This window comes from Bison bison, unplaced genomic scaffold, assembly GCF_000754665.1.
Source record: "Bison bison bison isolate TAMUID 2011002044 unplaced genomic scaffold, Bison_UMD1.0 scf7180017864472, whole genome shotgun sequence".
NCBI classification, from domain to species: Eukaryota; Metazoa; Chordata; class Mammalia; order Artiodactyla; family Bovidae; genus Bison; species Bison bison.
The window spans coordinates 2,834,108-2,851,849 of NW_011495033.1; the positions used below are offsets into that span (position 1 = coordinate 2,834,108).

At 39.4% G+C, this 17,742-nt stretch overlaps 1 protein-coding gene across 1 annotated transcript in view; it reads right to left on the minus strand.

Annotated features, from left to right (window-relative positions):
• EFCAB5 (EF-hand calcium binding domain 5) overlaps nucleotides 1-17,742 on the minus strand; it is an 88,844-nt gene that overhangs the window by 29,502 nt on the left and 41,600 nt on the right. The window contains exons 8-14 of the mRNA XM_010861679.1: nucleotides 12,699-12,854; nucleotides 10,620-10,719; nucleotides 8,485-9,459; nucleotides 6,510-6,587; nucleotides 6,323-6,415; nucleotides 3,891-4,105; nucleotides 1,650-1,806 (exon numbers count right to left, since the gene is read on the minus strand). Of these exons, the coding sequence (XP_010859981.1) occupies nucleotides 1,650-1,806; nucleotides 3,891-4,105; nucleotides 6,323-6,415; nucleotides 6,510-6,587; nucleotides 8,485-9,459; nucleotides 10,620-10,719; nucleotides 12,699-12,854 (1,774 nt within the window). The remainder of the gene's footprint in view (nucleotides 1-1,649; nucleotides 1,807-3,890; nucleotides 4,106-6,322; nucleotides 6,416-6,509; nucleotides 6,588-8,484; nucleotides 9,460-10,619; nucleotides 10,720-12,698; nucleotides 12,855-17,742) is intronic.

The following is a 17,742-nucleotide window of genomic DNA, read 5'->3' on the forward strand; positions in this document are numbered from 1 at the left end:
CTGGAAAATCCCATGGACGGAGGAGCCTGGTAGGCTGAAGTCCATGGGGTCAAGAAGAGTCGGACACGACTGAGCGACTTCACTTTCACTTTCCACTTTCATGCATTGGAGAAGGAAATGGCAATCCATTCCAGTGCTCTTGCCTGGAGAATCCCAGGGACGGGGGAGCCTGGTGGGCTGCCGTCTATGGGGTCGCACAGAGTTGGACACGACTGAAGCGACTTAGCAGTAGCAGGAGAAACTTGCAAGTCATTCAGACTTGAGAGGTGAATCAGACCTTGTAGAGGCAGAAGGATAAAATAAGAAGGGAAAATAGGCAGGACTGTGAAGTGGGTTTGGATTGTTTTATGGGTATGTGTAGCTAGGTATACAGAAGGAATCTAACTATGTAGAATTACGATCTTGGACAAAGCACTGTACAACAGTTTCACTCCTGATTGCTCTGACATTTTCTACATGCCCATCAGCAATGCACAAGGGTTCATATTTCTTCATATCCTTGCCAACACTGTTATTTTCCATTTTAAAAATTACAGTCAAAACTATATAAGCAAAAAAAGCAAAAATAAATTAATGGGGCTATATTAAACTAAAAACCTTCTGCACAGCAAAAGTAACAAATGAAAAGGCCACCTACAGTATGGGAGAAAATATTTGCAAATCATATATCTGATAAGGAGTTAATATCCAAAATATACAGCAAACTCATAGAACTCAATGCTGCTGCTGCTGCTAAGTCGCGTTAGTCGTGTCTGACTCTATGCTACCGCATAGACGGCAGCCCACCAGGCTCCCCCATCCCTGAGATTCTCCAGGCAAAAACACTGGAGTGGGTTGCCATTTCCTTCTCCAATGCATGAAAGTGAAAAGTGAAAGTGAAGTCGCTCAGTCGTTTCCGACTCTTAGCGGCCCCATGGACGGCAGCCCACCAGGCTCCTCTATCCATGGGATTTTCCAGGCAAGATTACCCGAGTGGGGTGCCATTAGCAAGAAAAAAATCGGAATGAAAAATGGGCAGAGGAACTGAATAGACACTTTTCCAAAGAAGACATGCAAATGACCAGAGGCTCATGAAAAGATGCTCAAACATTAATGAGTGTACCAACTTTCATTACAAGAAAAGTTCTAGGATTCTAATATACAGGGTGATGATCATAGTTAACAATACCATAATATATACTTGAAAGTTTCTAAGACAGTAGATCTTAAATGTTCTTACCACAAAAAAGAAATGGTAATTATGTGAGATGATGGAGGTATTAACTAAGCCGTGGTAATCATTTCACAACATAAGCATATCAAATTAACACATCGTACACCTTAAATTTACACAATGTTACATGTCAATGGTATCTCAATAAAACTGAAAAAAATGACAGCCACACTAGTACATGTGAAGTGTGAAATGCTATCTCATGGCTTTAGAACAACCAATATTTTAACTGTATATATATCAGAATAATGAGGAGGAAATGGCAACCCACTTCAGTATTCTTGCCTGGAAAATTCCGTGGACAAAGAAGACTGGTGGGCTGAAGTCCACGGGGTCACAAAATGTCGGACACGACTGAGCACACACGCATATCATAATACTGGGAAACTTGAAGCCAAGCTGTTACCACAACTTAAGAAAATTCTTTCGTTTTTACCTTTCTTCATAGATTCTTTTTCCATTCCTTCCTTGTACGTATACAAGAGTTCATCAATTTCCTTCAGATCCAGAAAGCCTGAGCCGTCACAGTCCCACTTCTGAAAGAGGGCTTTTAGGAGAAGTTCCCGTCGGATTCGGGAAGCATTTTGTCTAGCCTAGGGCACACACAGGATAACAAAGCACAGAAGATATATCTGTTCATTATGCTAGCTGGCGAGCTTCCCTGATGGCTCAGATGATAAAGAATCTGCCTGCAATGCAAGAGACCAGGGTTCAATCCCTAGGCCGGGAAGCTCCCCTGGAGAAAGGAATGGCTACCCACTCCAGTATTCTTGACTGGAGAATTCCATGGACAGAGGAGCCTGGCGGGCTACAAAGAGTCGGACATGTCTGAGCAACTAACAGACACACACACAGGTACACACACACACAGACACATATGCTAGCTGGCATCTTATGCTTATTCCCCACAAAGAGCAGCACTTTTTACAGAAACAGCTTTACTTTGGGACTAAGCAGGATACGAATAGTAAAATGAAACATTTAATTTTAATTCTCTTAATATCAGTTTTTATCTCTCAATAAACATTTTCTATGTTTCACCTCTAAGATAGAAAGCAGGCATTCTCTGCATTGAACTAAAACACATTCATTTAGGAAGGGGACTCTCTCCTCGAGAATCTGATTCATTCCTCTCCATTCACTTACTAGTTGTTCAGCAATGTGATAAATACATTGGGTGATCTTCCTGACTCCTTTTTTTCTCTACCATGTGGGATCTAAGTTCCCCGACTCCCCAACCAGGGATCAAACCCATGCCTCCTGCATTGGGAACATGGAATCTTAACCACTGAACTGCCAGGGAAGTCCCTGCCTGGCTTTTTTAAAAAATCTATTTTAATGTTATTTATTTATTTGGCTGTGCTGGGTCTTAGTTGCAGCATGTGCGATCTAGTTTTCCTGACCAGGGAGTGAACATGGGCTCCCTGTATTGGGAGCTCAGAGTCTTAGCCACTGAAGCACCAGGGAAGTCCCTGCCTGGCTTCTTGATGAAATATGTTTTGTAGTGAAGGGCGATGGATGATAGTGTTCAAACAACAAAAAATGACTGTGTTCAAAAATTCTTCCTTATATTTAACATTGGCCTGACATTAATTTTATTTACCATTTAGATTTTTTACTAGATTATGTTAACTAGATAGTAACTTATCTAATCAAGGTAGATTTTATTGATAAAAGAAAGTGAACATATACCATTTGGTTAAATGATAGGAACTTCAATTGAGGAGGAAAAAGGAATATCAACTCTAAATTAGATTGAGAAGACTCATAAGACTGATAAAGTTACTGAATATGCTTGATGAACCTAATTTATATATTTCATATAAGAGTATATAAATTGTTCCTATCAGAGAATGTGTTTGCATATTTCATTCAAGCAAGTAGTAATTTCTTAAGAAAGATGAAGCCCACTACCTTGGTGTACCCAAAAATATGTATTCAAGCCACAATCATACCCTTATATATGCACATTTGTAAACGTACTCACACATCAGACAGTGTACACATACACACACATCTTTGCACATGAAAATATCTGCTCCTTGGAATCTGCTCTTCAAGGTTTGGAGGAGCAAAAACACAGCTATATAAGAAACCATCTCCTGCCATCAGCAATCATGTTCTTATTAGAGGAATGAATTCTCTGGAGTGTGATCTTAGAACATTTGACAATAAAATGAAGTATTTAATTGCCATGCTAATTAAGTACCTAATTAGCATAAGCATTCACAACCAAAATTAGTACTTAAGAAGAGCTAGTCTAGGAGGAACTGAGGTTGATAGATTTTTTTAATTTTAATTTTTAATTACAAGATAATTAATTTACAATACTGCAATGGTTTCTGCCATCCAGATGCAGGTGCTTAGTCGATCAGTCGTGTCCTACTCTGTGACCTCATGGTAGCCCACCAGACTCCTCTGTCCATGGGGATTCTCCAGACAAGAATACTGGAGTGGATTGCCATGCACACCTCCAGGGGATCTTCCCAACCCAGGGAGCAAACCCGGGTCTCCCACATTGCAAGCAGATTCTTTACTGTCTGAGCCACCAGGGAAGCCCATACAGCAACATAAATCAGTCATAAGTATACATACATCAACATGAATCAGTCATGGGTATACATATCTCTTTATAATAGTGACCTCACTTGTTTTATTGGTAAATAGTATTACTCACCTTTTCTAAGCCACTCATTTTCTCTTCTTTTGTTTCAACAAAGCCCTTCCTAAAAAAGGAGGTGAGGGCTTCACTGACACTCAAGGGGGAATCTTCACCAACAAATGTCTCCAGGAGCTGCACAAACTGGAGTAGATTGACGGAAACTCCGTTGAAGGTACTCCTACCCTTTATTTCCTTGTAAGACTGAATGTTTCTGATAATTGAGTGCAGGTCTATCAAACAAGAAACATACATCAAATGGTGACATGAACAATTTTATCAAAGTTCAGGGAAAATATATGAGTACATATTGTAATGAACATCTACTACCTTTTTTCCTACCAGGAGTCTGTGCTGCCTTCATGAGGACAGCACCCCCTTTTTATTTTTAATATATCCTTTATAAAGTTTGGTTTTGGTTTTTGTTCTCGTTTTCTCTCTCTCTCTCTCTTTTTTTTTTTTGTTTTGCCTGTGGGATCTCAGTTCTCTGACCAGAGATTGAACCCTTGCCCCCTGTATCGGCAGCACAGAGTCTTAACCACTGGACCACCAGGGAAGTCCCTAAACGTATCTTTTATTTATTTATTTATTGGTCTTCATCCTTTTGTCCGCACCTGGTGGCATGTGGGATCTTAGTTCTCCAAAGAGGGATGGAACCCATGCCCCTTGCATTGGCAGTGTGGAGTCTTAACCACTGGACTGCCAGGGAAGTCCCCCTCCTTTTTTTTAATTTGAGAAAACATCTCTCCCGATTGTCAGTTTTGATGTATCAGGTAGTACTGAGCCTTATCCACCCTTGCTTCAGGATGGCCATGTGATATAGGTCCGCCTAGTGACTCACAGATGACAGCAATGGGATCCACTATAGGCCAATGAGAATTAGCCCCAGGACTTTTGGGGCAACTACTGGGGGAGAATCACTGGTCTTGTACTCTGACTCCTGAACTAGTAGGATGTAGGCTTAGAGATGCTCTCATGGAAATCTTTGCCACAATACAGAGAAAACTACCTAAAACTGAAAGTTACACAGAGAAGAACAGGGCAGAGAGGCAAAGAGATAGTGTCCTGCTGCTGTTATTGAGCCCTTGGATTCAGTTGTGCCTGAAGCCAGCTGCAGTCTGGACTCGCTAGTTAAATAAGTCTGTAAATACCACCACTATGACCTCTCCCTCAGGAGGCTTGACTCATATATTTATCTTGAAGCCTGATGCTATAACATGAAGTGTAATTCATAGAAGAGCCCGGTGATTTACGATTGATTTATTAACTAATCCAATCATTCATGCACTGATGCCTTCCATATGAGATCTGATGTAACTTTAAAAGAATCAGCCATGCAATTGTCAAAATGGTAGAGTAAAACTGAAATAAAGAAGTAATATCAGGAGAAGAGGAACATGAAGTAGCAGGCAACAAGAGCTTAACCAATGCCATACAATTTCACCAAATATTTGGAGGATATAAAGTTTGCTATTTGATCCATTTTTAAATGAGAAAAGAAACTGCAGATAGGAGGAAAACTTTTTGATCTTATAAGTTCTACTACTTGTTGGTGAAAGGTAAAATGATAAAATAGCATTGCGGTAAAATACGAATACTTGTTGGGATCATTGTTGTTAAATACATGGTTTACTGAGAGCTAAAAGCTATTCTTTGCTCTCTCTGTTGAGTAGATCTTTCTTTGTAAGTCTTCAAAAACAAGACAGAGCCTCACCTGCCTCACATAGTTAGATGTGGAACTACAAGGGAGAGGAATTGCTGGAATGATTTCTATTGTTCTAATATCTAATTCCCCTTGTATACCTGGATCATAGCTTCAAAGTGGTTTCAGGGCCACATAACCATAAAAAAAATTGTATACAGTTGGCCCTTTGTAGCTGCAGGTTCTGCATCTGTGGGTTCAACTGTGGATCAAAAATATTCAGGAAAAAAAAATCCAGAAAGTTCCCAAAAGCAAAACTTGAATTTGCCATACATGGGCAACTATTTACATGGCATTCACATTGCATTTTCAACTATTTACAAAGCATTTACATTGTACTAAGTATTATAAGTGATCTAGATTTAAAGTATATGGGAGGATCCATCAGTTATATGCAAATACTTGTCCATTTCATATAAGGGGTTTGAGCATCTTGAATGTTGGTATTCGTGGTGAGGGGAAATTTTGGATGGATGATATTCATGGAACAATCCCCTGCAGACACTAATGGACAACTGTACCAACACGTATGCTTTAAAGAGCATTACAATAGCACTACATGTACACTACCACCGGAAACAGTCGTCTTGAATACGTTTAGGTCCATTGGCTCAAGGACAAAATAGTGCAAGTGTCACCCTGCCATGGTGCCTTGGCTAAGTCCAGTCCTTACCATTGGGAACCACAGTAAATTAAAGGTTATCAAATTAGAGTGCCATCTGTTCTTCCTGGCTTTGTTAACATGTACCTGTGAACCTCGAGTTATCATAGATTAAATGTGCCTGTTCCTCGTCTTCATGTTTGGCATACTTCATGTTCCAGTTACAAGTCAGAAGTTCACCTATAAGATACATATGCTGTAATATAGTCAACTTCATTTTCACAATGTTTTTGCTCTGGAGTATGAATGAAAGGAGAATTAAATAAGGAGTCACCTGTCCACGACTTTCCTTCTATTTTCTGGGACTTGGGTTCGCAGGATTTGTCTTTCTGAACTTCCTTTTTAGCAGGTTCTAAAAGGTATAAAAGAAAATGCCTATGAGTTGAAGATTATGTAGTTAATAAATGAAAGAAATATCTTGCATACAGAACACAAAAACTTTCTTTCGGGTCCTTTTCTGTATATGTTGTATCATAATGGTATCATTTAATAACTTAATCACAAAGATATCGCTTAATAGCTTTAGTTTTTGAGAGCAATTCTGTGACAAAGTCTATGTATTGTACCCACATTTGGCCACACAAAGTGAGGGCTGTATTTCCCAGCCTCCCAGACAGCAGGTGTCACTATGTGCCTGAATTCTGATGAATGAACAAGATAGAAAGGAAAGAAATGATGTAATGTCTATCCTTTTCCCTTTCTCCTCGCCTACTGGTCAGGATGCGGACATGGTGGTTAGGTATCTTGGAGTGTGTGGCTGGAGGAGACACAAGGCAGAAAGAGCTTGAGCCACTGTTGATTTCTTGGGGCTGATCCTTCAAATAAGTTTTGACTTTTATACGAGAAACAAAGAAACTTCTGCCTTGTTTAGACATTGTTATTTTGTTTTGGTTTTGTTTGTTTTTTTAGACACTGTTATTTTGGATCACTGTTACAGAGAGTTAAAATTAATAGTAACTTCACTAATTTTTTAGGCTGTGTCCCCACTATGTAAGGAGAACCAGAAATTAGTAGCCCTGTTCTGGGGAGAAATACATATAATGCTGAAAAAATGAAAGATTTCAAATTAGTTAATGATAGTGTAAAATCCTTAACACAGGTTACCTATCTCTTATGAATTTTAAATAAGAACTTTCTTTGGGACTATAGAACTTTAGAATTTTTTTTCAAAAATGCCTAGAAAGCATATTAAAAATAAGAGACATTATTTTGCCAACAAAGGTCCCTAAAGTTAAAGCTATGGTTTTTCCAGTAGTCATGCATGGTTATGAGAATTGGGCCACAAAGAAGGCTAAGCACTGAAAAATTGATGTTTTTTGAACTGTCCTGTTAAAAAAGACTCTTGAGAGTCCCTTGGACCAAGGAGATCAAACTAGTCAATCCTAAACAAAATCAACCCTGAATATTCATTGGAAGCAATGATGCTGAAGCTCCAATACTTTGGCCACCTGATGCGAGGAGCTGACTCATTAGAAAAGACCCTGATGCTGAGAAAGATTGAAGGCAGGAGGAGAAGGGGATGACAGAGGACGGGATGGTTGGATGGCATCACCAATTCAATGGACGTGAGTTTGAGCAAGCTCTGGGAGATGGTGAAGGACAGGGAAGTCTGGCATGCTGCAGTTCATAGGGTCGTAAAGAGTTGGACACAACCGAGCGACTGAACAGCAACAACAACTGAGGACTTAAGTGACATTGAGATTGGCTCTCGAAAAGATTATAATTCTTCAACTAAAAGGGCATAAATTTGCATAGGCAATTCCCAAGAAAAGTCTTCTGCAGAATAAATATTTGAAATCCAGGATGCTTTCTGTCTTAAACATTACCTTCAGAAACTCTTCTAGAATGTCTTATATGCAACTGAAAAAAGTGAGATACTTTTAATATTTGAAATAAAAGAAAATTTAAAAAGTGGTTTCTAATATTAGATACACCATTTAAAATAAAACAGCTTCTGTGCCTTTTCAGAAGTCCAGTGAAAATTTCTACAAGTAATACTACCAGATTTCTGCCTTACAAATGGGCTTCTAGTGTAGAGGGATTTCTAGGTAAATTGACAGTAGAGACTTTCTAGATTGCATGTAATTGATTGCTCAAAGTATAGACTCATGTTGAATAGCAAAATATGTCTGAAGTTTGCATGACCTTACATGTCACAAAAAGATCCTAACCGAAACGAAGATTTTTCTGCAGACTTTAAAAACCGCTCTAGAAAACAAGGAGCTGATGTAGGAAAGTGATATTACTACCTGAAAGATGACCTTCTGGGATTGATACTCCAGTTTTCTCTTGCAGTTCAGGACTTACGAAGAGTAGCTCTTCATATGCTTGTGCTTGAGTCCTTCCTTCCTGTGGAGGGATTTCAGTGTGCTCAAAGGAAATAGATTCCCTAGATGTTTTGCTTTCTCCTGTGAGACTACCTTTTCTCGATTGTGAAGTTAAGTCTGTGTCCTGTTGTTCTTCCAGAATTGTTTCTCTGGGTGACTGTGGTTCTGCAGTTGACTCTCTGTGTGGTTCTTGTTCTACTACCGACTCCCCGCCTTCTTCTTGCTCTGCAGTTGACCCACCGTGTGGTCCTTGATCTGACTGTGATTCTCTGTGTGCTTCCTGCTCTGCCATTGTCTCTCTGGGTTGTCCTTGATCAGATTGTGACTCTCTGCGTGATCCCTGTTCCTCAGTTGACTTTCCGTGTGATCCTTGTCCTGTTGTTGACCCTTCATGTTGTCCTTCTGTTGTAATTGATTCTTCAGAAAGTCCTTGTTCTGCTGTTGATTCGATGTGGGTTCCTTGTGGTACTCCTTGTTCTGTTATTGGCTCATGATGGGGTCTTTGTTCTGTTATTAACTCTCTACTTGATCTTTGTTCTGGAGTTGACCCCGTGTAGGTTCCTTCTTTTGATACTGATTCTTCGTTCAGTTCTTGTTCTCCAGTTGACTCTTCAGGTTGTTCTTGTTCTCTGGTTGAAATTCCATTTGGTCCTTGTTCCACAGTTGCCCCTCTCTGCTGTTCTGGTGGGCTTTGTGGTAGTGTTGATTCTCTATAGTGTTCATGTTGATCTTCTGGGCTTGCTAATAATTTACTTTGGGTTTTGCTAAAATGTTTTTCAGAAGGTAACGTATTCATCTCTAAGAGAACATTGTCAAAGTCTTCATAAATGTGTTTCTGATTATCCATGTCTCCCCAGAACTCAGGTAAGTCTATCTCTCCAAATTCAACAAATGGCCCTAACACAGAAAACAAAACATTTACCTAAACAATTGATCTTATAATGTAGAATCAGAGCTAGTAAATTAATGCAAAAAAGCAGTAGGCATGGCACCCACAGAACTACTGCTTTAAATGAATATCAATTACATTTCCCAGAAACCCAATAAGAAACAAAAAGGTATCTAAAGGAACATAAAAGATGCTCACTACTGGAAATTAGAAATAATCCCTTCCTAAAATATATGGAAATGAACATGATTCCTTCTTTTGATGCTTGAAGAGTAGCTTAGACTTTCAAGGCAAACAGAATTTATCCTCTCCTCTTAGTCCTCCACAGTAAGCATAGCATAGGGCTGAGGAAAGAGCAAATGTCTTCCACCTCAAACCCTGCCATTTTTGACAACATGGGAGGGTATTATGCTAAGTCAAATAAGGCAGACAGAGAAAGACAAATACCACATGATCTAACTTACATCTTTAAAACAAACAAATAAAACAAAACAAAAATAGACTCATGGATACACAGAACAAATGCGGGGTTGCCAGCAGGGAGGGGGTTTGAGGTCTGAGCGAAACAGTTGAAGGGAATTAAGACATGCAAACCTCCAGTTATATAATAAATAAGTCATATTATTAAATAATAAATAATATACAGCATAAGGAGTATGGTCAATCATAATAACTTCGTAGGGGGACAGAATGTTACTAGATTCATCATGGTGATCATTTCCTATCATATAAAAATGTCAAATCATTGTGTACATTTGAAACTAACATAATATTGTACACCAATTATATTTCAATCAAAACATGCTTGGTAGAAAAAAATTTTTTTCTTAGAAATCTTAGAATTCTAAGTTGGACATTAAAACTGGAATTACCATTGCCAACTTAATTTCCAAAACATTCAGGTTGTCACTAAAGCACCCCTTCATTGGAATTCTAGCTCAATTCTGACTTAACAACTTTTAGTATTGCATTGTTGTGAAAAACACATCTAGTTCAACTAGATGGTAATGATAATTACCATTGTATGGCATGAACAACTAGATACAGCCATCATGATCTAAGGGAGGTGTTACATGGAGGGATTCCATGGTGATAGAATGATGTTGTTTGTCACATCCGTGTACTGCTTCACTCCAGCTTGAGCATACTCCCTCTGGGTGGCACTTACATTGTCTTGGGTTTCGGAGTGTACCTCTGAGCACTTTTGAACTTTGGTCATAGAATGTTTCCAGCAAGGCCAATGTCCTCTGACGATCCAAAAACCCTACCTAAGCAGAAAGTTGGCAATCAGTTGTTACATGAGATTTGAAACTTTTATGTAGATGGAATATTGAAACTCCTAACTATGCTTTTTATCCCCAAATTTCTGCACCTTCTTAGCTCCAGTTCATACTTATCTTAAAACACTGTCAATAGTGTGCTTCACACACTATTGTGTCATATAATCAATAATATGTCATATTTCACATTCTCTACTAGGAGGTTACATTCAGATCTGCAGACAATCCAGAACAAATATTTAGGTCATTATGGTATGCATTTACAGCTTTGTTCCCAACTTCATATAGTATCCTCTTTTTCTTCTTTCATCCTACTTTTTAAAATCTATGTTCTTTTGTTGCTTTTTATCTATTCTTATAAGCTTCCTTATAAGGACTGATGCTGAAGCTGAAGCTCCAGTACTCTGACCACCTGATGTGAAGAGCCGACTCATTAGAAAAGACCCTGATGCTGGGAAAGATGGAAGGCAGGAGGAAAAGTGGATGACAGAGGACGAGATGGTTGGATGGCATCACTGACTCAACGGACATGAGTTTAAGCAAGCACCGGGAGATGGTGAAGGACAGGGAAGCCTTGCAGGCTGCAGTCCATGGGGTCACAAAGAGTCAGACATGACTAAGTGACTGAATAACATAAGCTTCCTTAAATCTTTTCAGGAATATGGGGATACAAACAAATAAGCATAACGTTCATAAACAAATATAATTTCAGTAAAGTTGGAATCTATTCTTGCAAATTCATTTGGTGTCCTGGCACAATAGTGCGTTCCTAAATTCCCTGATGGCTCAGTTGGTAAAGAATCCGCCTGCAATGCAGGAGACCCCAGTTCAATTCCTAGGTCAGGAAAATCCCCTGGAGAAGGGATAGGCTACCCATGCCAATATGCCTGGGCTTCCCTTGTGGCTCAGCTGGTAAAGAATGCACCTGCAATTTAGGAGACCTGGGTTCAATCCCTGGGTTGGAAAGATCCCCTGGAGAAGAGAAAGGCTACTCACTCCAGTATTCTGACCTGGATAATTCCATGGACTGTATAGTCCATGGGGTCACAAAGAGTCAGACATGACTGAGTGACTTTCACTTTCACTTTCAAATCCTATTCCTAGAAATACTTTTTGATATAAACATTTTTTGTTTTTTAAGAAGCAGAATAAAATGTGGTAGGCTTTCTATTCCCCAAAGAGAAAAGCAGCTCTTTTCTCTAGGAAGACACCACCATAGAGAATCCTAAGCAAAAAAAAAAAAAATTCCTAAGCAACCCACTCTTAAAAATGGGAAAGAAACTTAGAGACAAGTTATAAATCATATGCAGTGCCACACAAGATGTAGTCTGCAGGCTGGTACCAGTCTGTGTGTGATGAGAAAGGTAGGAATTGAGAATAGCATCTAGAAAATGTTATAGCAACTTAAGAAAGTAACCGATATTAAATCAGATTTGAATCTGGTAGTAACACAATGTGGACTGTATTTTTTTTGAAATCAGTAGCTATTTATTAAAGTTGAAGAGAAGGGACTTCCCTGATTGCTCCGTGGTTAGGACTTTGCCTTCCAGTGCAGGGGGAGCAGGTTTGATCCCTGGTTGGGGAACTAAGATCTCACATGTCTTGCAGCCAAAAAGCAAAACATAAAACAGAAGCAATGTTGCAATAAATTCAATAAAGACTTTAAAAAAAATGGTTCACATCAAAAAAATATTTTTAAAAAAAGTCAAAGGGAAAACCAAGAGAAATTGTGGGAACTGGTAAAACAAAAAAAAAAATTAAACATAAATGAGTAATTTACTTCCCTGTGTTTGTTAATAGCTCTTAGATTAGAATATGTTTGGATTGTATTTTTATTTCCTTTTTCCCTCGTAGTAACCCAGTTTCATTATCAGTCCACATATTAAAAATATCACCATCAACAACCTAAAGACTGGTCCTTCACAACAGATGGTGTGAGAAGCACTACTTTAAGAGGTTTCGCCTACCTTCCCACGGTCACAGTGCAGGAAGAGGTCAGCAAACATCTGTCTCCGCATGTCAGTTTTTATGACCTCCCTGAATTCGGCAGCACAATGGCAAAGGTGCTTAAGGAGCTTCTCAAACGTTTCACTTTTAAAGCCTGCAATGTGCAAAGAGATGAGCTATGGAGAAAAAGAGGATAGGTGATTGATTAAAAACCGTGTTCTTGGATTTTTTTCCCCCAAGGATTCCATTGATGTGCATGCAATTATTGGCTGCAATTTTTTCCATATCATCTGGTTAGATAAAGCATTTTCAAATGAATGCTGCTCTATGGCTATGCTGCAGAGAGAGGGGATCAATACAGTCCCCAACACCATAGACCAGTTACATACACCATAGACCAGTACACACTGTTGGAATAATTTCCCTCTAGGTCACATCAGTCTTATATGGGAGCAGTTGTTAACCTCACAGTATGAAACAGCAGCAGTCATAAAATGTGGCCAGTAAATGAATAGTTCTTCAAATGGAATGCAGTTTTTCTTTTGATGTGGGGGATATAAGAGCATGTGTTTTCATTTTCCAAGACTGGCTGTATTTAATTACTGGCGTGTAAGGGACGGGGACGGCTTCCCAGGTGGCTCGGAGGTAAAGAATCCACCTGCCAATGCAGAAGATGAAGGAGACATGGGTTCAGTCCCTGGGTTGGGAAGATCCCCCGGAGGAGGGCATGGCAACCCACTCTGGTATTCTTGCCTGGAAAATCTCATGGGCACAGGACTGGTGGGGTACAGTCCATGGGGTCGCAAGGAATCAAGCACAACTTAGACTAAATGATGACAACAAATCCTTTGTCTATGATTTGCTTTTTCTTTTGAAAGTGTAGAATCTGAGAATATCTATGCTCTTAGGTTATACCTCTTGAGGCCTGGTGAATAAATCCCAGACGAGAGATTGTTCTCTTAGAAGGTAAATGCATCTGGGGTCTTCCCTGGTGGTCCAGTGGCTAAGACTCCAAGTTCCCAATGCAGGGAGCTTGGGTTCAGTCCCTGATCAAGGAAAGAGATCCCACAGGCAGCAAATAAGAGCTCACATGCTGCAACTAAAGATCCTGTGTGCTACAACCAAGACCCAGCGCAGCTAAACAAATAAATATTTATTAATAAAAAGAAGGTAAAAGCTTCTGTATTTTTTGGTGGGTTTTGACATCAGGCTTGTATACCCTTTTTCACTCTTACCTTTTGCACTCCCACAACTAATTTATGAGTGGTTGTTTCTCCTCAGCCTCAACATCAATGTGTATTACTTTCCAGATTTCTGCTAATTTGATAGATCAGGAACATTACAATCTTGTTCTATCCTTGACTATAAGTATCTCAGTGAGTTTCTCAGTGGGATCTTTTTAAAGTGTTAACCCACTTCTTTCTCTGCCCCAAGCAAAGAGGTAGCCAAATTTGTACAGAATGACCCTGCTTCCATAGCTAGATTTCCATATTTCACTTCCTCTTTAATATCATCTAGGGAAATTTAGGATGTATTATGTAAATATATCTTGAATCTATATTAATGAACCATAAACCATCCTTCAACTGGCTTAGAGATCAAAAGAGGGAAACTTAGAGCAGAGCAAAGGAGCTCTTCTAAATATTTCATTTCCTTAACAGCTTCTTGATGGGTTGATGAGCACAATTAAGTTCTCATTTGTTGCCTTGGGAAGCAGAGTAGTGTATAGGTTAAGACCTCATATTTTGTCCGGGTTCAAACCTCAGTTCCTATATTTACTGGCTGAGTAACCTAGGATGAGGGAAGATACTCTGGAGAAGAAAATGGCAACCCATTCTAGCATTCTTGCCTGGAAAATCCCATGGACGGAGGAGACTGGTGGGCTACAGTCCATGGGGTCGCAAAAGAGTCTGACACGACTTAGCGACTAAACGCAACCATCACCTTGAATGAGTCACTGGACTTTACAGTTCCTTAATCTGTTCCTTAATAGCTGCCAGAGTAGCTATTTCACTGGGTCATGGAGAGGCTCCTTTATATAAGTGGAGCATAGGTATTTCATGCATGAAGTTCTGTGAAGTCTCGTTTCCTTTTGAACTAGGTAAAGAAATTGATGGAGAAGGTTTTCTTTATAAAATAAAAGTCCTCTCAGCTGACATTCACATTTTAAAAGGAAAAATCCAACGAGATCAGTGGTTCTCAAAGTGTGGTCCCTTGAGAACTTATTAGAATTGAAAATTTGGGGGCCCTACTCCAAACCTACTGAATCAGAAACTCTGGGGTGAGACCTAGAATCTATGTTTTTAGAAGTTTTCTGAGTGATTCTTTCGCTCAAACTCACTGAAGTTTGAACTAGATGGTCTGGGGAAACTGGTCCTAATTATACCAGTATTCTAAGATCCTATTGTTCAGTCCTCAGTCAATTTTTCTTGAATAGTAGATACTTTTCTAAATTACTGGTAAGGTAGAATTACTGAATAATTGATATTTTCTGGCAATATTGTGACTCTGTCTTCTAAAGCTGAAATAAAAATTACTTATTCATTAAAAGATTCCTCTTGTTGGGACTTCACTGGTGGTCCATGGGGGGATACAGGTTCGATCCCTGGTCAGGGACTAAGATCCATCATACTATGCATGGCCAAAAATAGAGAGGGAGAAAAAAAAAAGATTCATCTTGTTTTGGATTAAGCTTTTGGGAACTGACCTCAAAGCCATATGAGTTTTCTGGCTGTGGGAATGCTATCAAGTCAAGAATTAGTTTAACTGTTTGGCCAAGACACATTTGAACATTCTAGATTTATAGTCTACGGATTTTCTGAATGAGCATGTTCTGTAAGCCTGGGCTATATGACATGAAAGACTACCAGATGCCAACTGAACTACATATCAAATTCCAAATAGAACAACTACAGCAGTCTGCCAGGGTCTCTTGTAAAAACAAAAAAGTAAAACATATCATAGCCTTTGTGTTTTCACATCCTCCCAAGGAACGAATCAATTACTATCCATAAATCCTGACATAATTGCTTAGATGAATTTAAGAATATGATTAACTACTAATATCCTTCTGTTTAATCACTTTGTGAGCTGTCAAACATTTGAACTGTGCTCAGTCACGTTATCTGTATGTACTGGATCCCAACGTAATGAATTCTAGGCTTTTCATTTCTGACAGGAAAATCACAACGTTGAGGATGAGGTAAATGTCACGTTTAGGAGGAGCCTGGTAGGCTGTGGTCCATGGAGTCGCCAAGAGTCAGACACGACTGAGCGACTTCACTTTCACTTTTCACTTTGATGCCTTGGAGAAGGACCATTTATAGAGCACAGGTTCTTGCCTGGAGAATCCCAGGGACGGGGGAGCCTGGTGGGCGGCTGTCTCTGGGGTCGCACAGAGTCGGACACGACTGAAGCGACTTAGCAGCAGCAGCAGCAGCAGTTATCATTACATTCTACAGCCTGGGGATTCACACATTTAATTATAGACATACAGGGGAGTTCATGAAGTGGGTGACCTGAGAGCAACAGTAAGAAACTGTGTTTGGAAACTATGTTAGGTATTAACTTCCGAACTGTATTTGTAAGCTTTGGCAGTAAATAACATTTCAGAAATGTCTGCAAACAAGAACTAGAGAATATTGAAATACACAGAATATATGCTGTCTATCACTGAAGAAGTGGTGTGTTCATACAGCATGTGGAATCTAGAAAAATGGTACCGATGAACCTATTTGCATAGCAGAAATAGAGACTCAGACATAGAGAACAAGTGTAGGGATACCAAGCGGGGGAGGAGGGTGGGATGAATGGGGAGACTGGGACTGACATGTATACACTGCTATGAATGCAATAAATAACTAGTGAGAGCCTGCTGTATAGCACGGGCAGCTCTATTTGATGCTCTCTGGTGACCTAGATGAGAGGGACATCCAGAAGGGAGGGGACATGTGTATATATATGGCTGGTTCACTTTGCTATATGGCGGAAACTAGCACAGCGCTGTGAAATAACTTTATACTCCAATAAATTAAAAAAAAAAAGACGACTGTTCCTTTTAACATTTGTATAGGGAACACAATATCTACTTGAACAACTCACCGTAAAAATGATGCAAATGTTAAGTTTTGCCTCCTAGAAAGAGTTGTCTCACGGGAGCCAGAGTGCTCTGAGAATTTAAAATGAACTTGACACTCTCCCGAAATATATTTCTTATGAGTCTAAATATTCTATTTATAATCAAAACAATCTCAAATAAACTAGCACATTTTACATTTAAAATTGTTCCTGTCAATGTACACACTGTTATATTTAAAATGGGTAACCCAACAAGGACCTACTGTATACCACAGGAACTCTGTTCAATATTATGTAGCAACGTAAATGGGTAAAGAACTTGAAAAAGAATAGACACACGTATATGTATAACCAAATCACTTTGCTGCACACCTGAAACTAACACAGCCTTGTTAATCAACTATACTCCAATAGAATATAAAAATTTAAAAGAAATCATTCTTGTCAATAAATAAACGTTTAAAGCATTGTTCTTAGTGTTCTTTCTAAAGTCAGGAGCTACAAGGTGGAGACACGTAAGTAGAAGAATTTTAAAACTCATGAACACTAGAAAACTTTCCTACGTTAACCCTGGTCCACTGAGGTCTCATTTTTATTCTACTGTGCATCCCTCAGCACCATAATAAAAACATAATAGTATAACTCATTATGTTTTGCACCTGTTCATTGCTTTGTAATTGTCTTTTTGTGACATGTGTTCTTAACTTGGGGACTTCCCCAAGGGCTCAGCAGGTAAAGAATCCACCCGCAATACAGGAGACTCAGGTTCGATCCCTGGGTCAGAAAGATCCTGTGGAGGAGGAAATGGCCACCCATTCCTGTCTGGGAAATGCCATGGACAGAGGAGCCTGGTGGGCTACAGTCCATGGGTCTCAGAGTCAGACACGACTGAGCACGCATGCACATCCTTAATTTGCTTATACTTTGATTCTTTCATTCCCTGTACCCTTCTCTGGCTTCATCCAGTGTATGTATGCACATGTGCAC